Source organism: Pteropus alecto, unplaced genomic scaffold (assembly GCF_000325575.1).
Source record: "Pteropus alecto unplaced genomic scaffold, ASM32557v1 scaffold40, whole genome shotgun sequence".
NCBI classification, from domain to species: Eukaryota; Metazoa; Chordata; class Mammalia; order Chiroptera; family Pteropodidae; genus Pteropus; species Pteropus alecto.
Window position 1 is genome coordinate 16,838,659 of NW_006431919.1, and position 6,863 is coordinate 16,845,521.

The following is a 6,863-nucleotide window of genomic DNA, read 5'->3' on the forward strand; positions in this document are numbered from 1 at the left end:
TCAAAAGAGCAGCCCCGTCCCCTCGGGCCGCTCCCCGCCGTCGTCGTCGGCCGCCCAGAGCCCGCCGGCTGGCCGCTGAGTCACCGCTTCCACAGGAGCCGGCTCCGATTTCCTGCCCCCTCGCCCTCTCTGCCATCATTAATATTGGGGACGGTTCAGCTGGCGGAGAGGAGAGGCTTGGCGCAGCCCGGGGCGCCCTCCTCCTCGCTGCGGCTCCCCGCATCATCCCCTTCCAGGCTTCTGTCTTCTGGCCTGGCCTGGGGAGCTCCAAGGGCACCCCCAAATCCACCTGTCCCGATTTTGCCCAGGCAGGTCCCCTTCTTGGCCTCTGCCAGCCCAGTGCCTCTTACTCTGTCTGGCTCCTGCTGCTGGAAGCCGTGCGTCCTTGGGCTGCTGTTCTGTCACAGACACCCTGGCCAGTCAGGCCCTAGGTGCTGGTTCACCCTCCTTCCCTAACTCCCGCCCCAGCTGCCTCAGGGCGTGAGTCCCCAGCCTCAGGCTCCACTCCAGGCCTGTCCCCACTGCCCACCCATCGCTTTCTGAATCACGAAAGCGATCCCCGCTCTCCTGCCCTCTATCCCCAGCTCAGCTGAGAACCAGACCCTGGGGCCTTGCCACCTACCAGGGAAAGGCCACACTCCTTGAGGGAGGCTCTCTGGCCTCACGGCCCTGCCACCAGTCCTAACCTTCTTTATGCCACAGATACATGGCACTGCCAGCCTCTGCTCTGTACGTGCCGTACCCTCCGCCGCGATGGCCCTGCCCTTGTCCATCTGCCCCGAGGCCTGGCTCATCTTTCAACAGCCTCTAGCTTTTCTGACTACCCCGGGAACCCCAAGCCCCTCACACAGCCCTCCGATCCCAGTCTGCTCTCCTGGGTTGTCACTGGCTGTCTTTGGGCCTATGCCAATGAGAGCCTCCTGAGGGCCGATTCTGGATCCTTCCATCCTCGCTCTGTGTACCTGTCTGAAGGGCTACCAGAGCACCAAAGAAATAGAAATACGATTCTTGCCTTCCAAGGATTGACTCTTAAGCTACAGCCAGAATTATCCACATCAGGCCGGGGTCAGCATGCCCCGACCTTGCGGGGCCTCAGTATCCTCAGCTGTAAGACGGGAGTGATAACGGTGGCACATAGAGGCACTTAAATGTTAGTTCCCTTCCCCTTGGAAGCCAGGTCGCTACGTCACCCCTTCACCTGTGGGGACCCTTGGCCTCGGCGGTGTAGGCTCTAGATCCTTTGGAGTGGCTCAACAGGACAGCTTTCTCGGGTGGTCTCGACCAACCTCGCATATAGATGGCCACCGCTGGGCACATCGCTGAGCCCCCGGTAGAGCCTATTCAGGCCCTTGGCATCGCTACTCTCTCTGCTGCACTGGACCAACCATGTGGCAGAGCTGTGCCCTGAGCCCTTGCCTGCTCAGGCAGCCCCTCTTCTTGCCTCCCCACTGGACCCCACATCCATCTGGCCCAGGAGGCGGTGCTTCCTCTCATTCCATAAATAGTTGTTGAGTGCGGAGCACTATGTACTAGGCATTTTCCCCCGTCTCTGGAGATTGAACCCAGATCGGTTTTTTTTCTCATCTACTCCCTCCTGTGTGATCACTGGTGAGTCCTCTTTGGGGCAGCAGAGGGCCCCAGAATCTTTTGGGGCAGGGGGCTTCCTTGCCCACCACCACATCTTTGACTGAAGACTCTAAAACCCGACTCAAAATGCCTTAAGCAAAAACAGAAAATTTTTGGCCTGTATAACTAAAAATGTCCAGGGGTCGTTCTAGTTTCAAGTGATGTCATCAGGAGTCAGGCTTCACATCAAGTAGAAGGAACAGGATTCTAGTTTGGGCCTCAAGCCCGGCTCCCCAGTTCTCTTAAGTAAACCCAGACGTGAATGAGCGCGTGTGCCCAGCACTGTGCTGGCTGTTGAACATCCAAGACTTCGCTTCGTGCCGATGTGGCCGTGTCGGCCTGGGGAGGTGTGGTGTTTTGATTGGCAGCACCCACTCCGCCGTACCCTTTCTCCTTGTGGGTGTGTCGGGAACTGGACAGAGGAGAAGCGAGCTGCAGGGACAAATGCAAGTTCAAATCCAGGTTCTGCCACTTACAAGCTCCGTGACTTTTTGCCTCTTTGAACTCTTTTTTTTTCCCTACCAGGTAGAGTCTACCTCAGTGAGTTAAGAGGATTAAATGAAATAATGGATGTGGAAATGTCTGGCCTAAGGTTGGCAATAAATGCGGAATGAATGAGTGAGTGGACGAGTAGGGAGACCGAGCGCGCCAGGCAGAGAGCCCCAGCGCTCTGCTCGCTCTGTCCCCTTCTCGCTACATCCCCAAGAGGGGCTCGTGACTGTCTCTGGGACATTAGTCAGGGATCCAGGATGCAGAGTCTGTTTTCTTTTAGAGGAAAACTCTTTCCTGTGTCATCCCTACCATTTCTCTCTTAGGAGAACCTGTGTCCATTCAACCACAAAAGCTCTGGGCACCCGTGTCTTTGGCAAAGGCTGGGCTGAGCTTGAGAGCAACTGAGAAGCAGTCCCCACCTCCTGCCACTCTTGGGCTGATGAGGAGGCAGGCAAGAGGGAAGGAGGGATGGGTGCCAGGAGGGTCCAGGAGATGGAATGTGTGAGTCCAATAAAGTTTGATGCTTGAATGGCATCTTGAAGGAAGAGGAGGGAATACCCAGGGAGATAGATGGCAGTCAGCGAAGGCTTCCTGGAGGAGGCAGTTACTGAACTGAGCCTTGAAGCATGAAAGCAGTTTTCCAGGCAGGTATTCCAGGGGAAACGGCATGGTGTGGCCTTTGTTCCATTTTCCCTGACTGTTTCATCAAGACTGGCCAAAGGACCTGGACTCAGGTTGGATAGGCAGCTTCCAGAATTATCCATGGGTGCCCAAAGCCCAGAGACTACTCCCCTCTACCCTCCTCGCACATATGCTCTGGCTTCCCTTACTGCTCACCTCGCCCATACTGTCTTGCGTGTATGTCTCCCAGACCCTCCCCGCTGCCTGCTCTGCAGCCTCCTCAAAAGATCTCGTCCTCCAGAGAATGTTTTCTTACCCTGCCTGTCCCTTTCTGCAAAGTTCAGCACTTTGTCTGCAGAGCCCAAGCTTGCCCTCCGCTCAAAGGTGAAGGTTCCTGGAAGCTCCAGCCCGTTTTCCACTTCAAACAAAAGGCTGGAACTCGCACCTCAGTCTCCACGCACAGCCAGACCACTGGGCTTCCAACTTGGCGGGGCATCCGTCCGGAACCAGGACTGGGCCCGGCCTATATCTGGAGATGTTAGTTGGAAACTCGAGTGCTGCTAATTCAGGCCTTCCAACTTTGTGTGTTTCTCACTCTTCCACATGGAGCAATTCGGCTGTCTCAGGGAGGAGATTCAAAGCCTGCCTGCCACCACCTTTTGTCCAGATCAGATTCAAGGAAGGAAGCCAAACCGTCTGAACTACCTGGTCTTCAGAAATAATTCAGCAAGTTCCTACTGTGTGCCAGGCTCGCTTATAAACGTCATTCCTCAAAACATTCCTATGACGCAGGGGTCATTGTCCCTGTTTGGTAAGGCAAAGAATTTGAGTTTTAGAGAGTGGAATAAACTAACCTGAGGTGACACCAGAAGTGTTAGAGTTGACTCAGCTTCTGAGTCGTAATCTAGTGCTCCTTGCCTGGTGTAATGTCCCAGGGAGTGTTCACGCATCTGCTGGGGGGCCTCAGATCTCAAACGCAAGGGCACAGGCTTTGCAGTTCGGCCATGCTCAAACTCTTATTTTGGGAGGCCCCCACCTGTCTTGACACCAAACATTAAAATGTACTACGTGCCACATTAAATGTAATTTACTTTTAACTATATCACAGTGGCAGTTGAGTTGACTTCATGTCAAGTTTTGTGCACCTCTGTCGGGCCACCTTTCTATTGTAAGTGACGGAACACACCCTCAACTGGTTTAAAGGAAATGAGATATTACTGGCCCACGTAACTGTGACATAAGTGGAGTTTCGGATGCGGGCCAGTCCAGAAGCTAAAGGATATGACCAGGACTTGGTTTCTCTTAGCCTCTTGCTCTTGGCTTTGCTTTCTTCGTGCAGGCTTTGTCAGTCTCTCTCCTCATGGTGGTCACATGGCTGCCTTCACCTGGGCCTTACGTGTTCCCCAGGCTTTAGTCAGCCTGTGTTTTGGGGCAGCGCTTATACAAGTGTCTTGAAGAACATTGATGGGAGGGCTCAGGCCACGTGTCCAGCTCTGCACCAATCACAGGAAACAGTGTTTTGATTGGTTAGATCGGGCATCACGTGTACAAGCGTCTCGAACACTGATTGGATGGCTCAGGCCACTGTGTCCAGCCCTGCACCAATCACAGGAAACAATGTTTTGATTGGCTAGATGTGGGTATCTTGTTCTGCTGGAGGTGAGGTAGAAGCCCCTGGCTGCCAGGTGGAGAGTGGGGAAGGGATGGATCTCTGAATAAGAGGAGTCTGTTACCTAGTTGATGCATGAGAAAGGATACAGGGGCCCATAGGAAAAGTTCACTCCACAGATCCAGGAAGTGAAATTGCTGAGGCCACAGCCTGGGTCAGGTTCTTTCTACTCCGCTGCCTCCAGCCTCGGCCACCGGCCCGTACCCCGCCCCCCCAGCCCTGCCCCCGTAGCCATGGCCCTCGCAGCTGCCCTTCCCCTTCTCACCACCTTCTCTTCTCCCCACCCGCAGCCTGATGGCACCAGTAAGGAGTGTGTGTTCATCGAGAAGGTCCTGGAGAACAACTACACGGCCCTGATGTCGGCCAAGTACTCCGGCTGGTACGTGGGCTTCACCAAGAAGGGGCGGCCGAGGAAGGGCCCCAAGACTCGGGAGAACCAGCAGGACGTGCACTTCATGAAGCGCTATCCCAAGGGGCAGGCAGAGCTGCAGAAGCCCTTCAAGTACACCACAGTGACCAAGAGGTCCCGGCGGATCCGCCCCACGCACCCCGGCTAGGCGGCCGCCCGTGGCCCCCCGAGGTGGCCCCGGCCCACACTCACACTCACAGAGAACTGCATCAGAGGAATATTTTTACATGAAAAATAAGGAAGAGGCTCTATTTTTGTACATTGTGTTTAAAAGAAGACAAAAACTGAACCAAAACTCTCGGGGGAGGGGGAGTGATAAGGATTTTACTGTTGACTTGAAACCCCCTTTGACAAATGACTCACGCAGAGGGACTGTTGTCAACGCATAGGTGCTTGTCTCTCTAGGAACAGACAACCTTAAACTTGTCCCCAGAGGAGGACTTGAATGAGGAAAACGACACTCTGAGAAACCAAAGTCCTTTTTCCCAAAGGTTCTGAAAGCAAAAGAAGAAAAAAGAAAGAAAAAAGAAAAAAAGAAAAAAAAGGACAAAAAAAGAGAAAGTAGCACCCGCCCCACTGTCACCCCCAACAGCCCCCCACCCTCTTTCCCAATCCCCCGTCCCTGTCCCAGACTCCAACAAAAATCGCTCTCTGGTTTGCAGTCATTTATTTATTGTCCGCTGCAAGCTGTCCCAAGACACCGCGCAGGGAAGGCGTGCCCCTCAGAATTCTCGGCGCCTCGACCTCCGACGACAGACGGCCTCGTCCAATCACGGTGACCCTGCATTGCTCGCAGTTCTGGAGGATGCTGCTATCGACCTTCCGTGACTCACGTGACCTAGCACACCAATGATAAGGGAATATTTTAAAACCAGCTATATTATATATATTATATATATATAAGCTATTTATTTCACCTCTCTGTATATTGCAGTTTCATGAACCAAGTATTACTGCCTCAACCATTAAAAACAATCGACAAATTATTTAAAAAACCACGAGGCATGGAGTGGTGGTCAGGGGCAGGGCGGCCCCTTAGTGTTTCGTTCTTCTTCTGTGATCTTTGCACTGAGAACTGGGGCCTTGCTCATTCATTCACCAGTTCATTGAACATCCGCTGCCTGCGATGCTGCAGGCACTGAGGATGCAGCCTTAAATAAGGCAGATGGAAATTCTTGCCTTCAGAGAGATTGCATTCTGATGAGTCATCGATTCGATGATTGACTCGGAGATATGGTCACATACGTGTATTCTCACATACATTTACCTAGCATCTCTTACGTGCCAAGGCTCCTTTCAAGGCACTGGGGATTTATCAAAGAACGTAAGAAAAAACACGTCCAGCCTGCAGAGAACTTCACTTATGGTTATTCACTGCTTCATTCATTGGTTGATTGATGGAGTCACTTATTCAACAAATATTTACTAAGCCCTTACTAAGTGCCAGGCACGCTTTTGGGTACTGGGAATTCAGCAAAGAACAAAACATATATATATATATATATAAAACCATGCTTCATGGAGCTTGCAGTCTAGGGATTACTGATTGAGTCATTCGTGGAGTCTATTTCTGGTTTTTGCCGGGCACAGGCTGAACAAGGCAGTGGTAGCCCCCACCCTCCTCCGTCAGGTGGACGAGTCAGAGGGCCCAGGTCAGGTGGGGACCTTGTGTTTCCTCGGATTCTCAAGAGTGAGAGTCCGTGTATGGGACTGTGTGACCAAGTCAATCATCGAATCAACGACTCAGACTAATCTCTCTGAAGGCGAGGATTTCCATCTGCTGGAGCCAAGGAGCCTGTCTGGGCTCCCCGACTTCCAGGGCCCGTTCTTCTATGTCTTCTTTCCCAGGGCCGCCCCAGGGTGTTGGGAGAGACTGGTTAGCAGATTGGGCAGGAGGTTGACCGAGGTGGAAGGAGTCTGGCTGTCACTGAAAATTCCCCCGGCCAAGGCTGGCCAGACGCGGTTTACCCATGAGGCCCTGTGGAGGAGAGGAGAGGGGACAGGGGCAGGTGGACGGGGGCAGGAGCGCCTTCTCTACAGACGGCT

At 53.3% G+C, this 6,863-nt stretch overlaps 1 protein-coding gene across 1 annotated transcript in view; it reads left to right on the top strand.

The window, feature by feature from the left end:
- Positions 1-5,815, top strand: part of FGF18 (fibroblast growth factor 18) — a 35,230-nt gene extending 29,415 nt beyond the window's left edge. The window contains exon 7 of the mRNA XM_025043165.1: positions 4,699-5,815. Coding sequence (XP_024898933.1) covers positions 4,699-4,965 — 267 coding nt within the window. The 3' untranslated portion in view covers positions 4,966-5,815. The remainder of the gene's footprint in view (positions 1-4,698) is intronic.
- Positions 5,816-6,863: the final 1,048 nt, after the last annotated feature.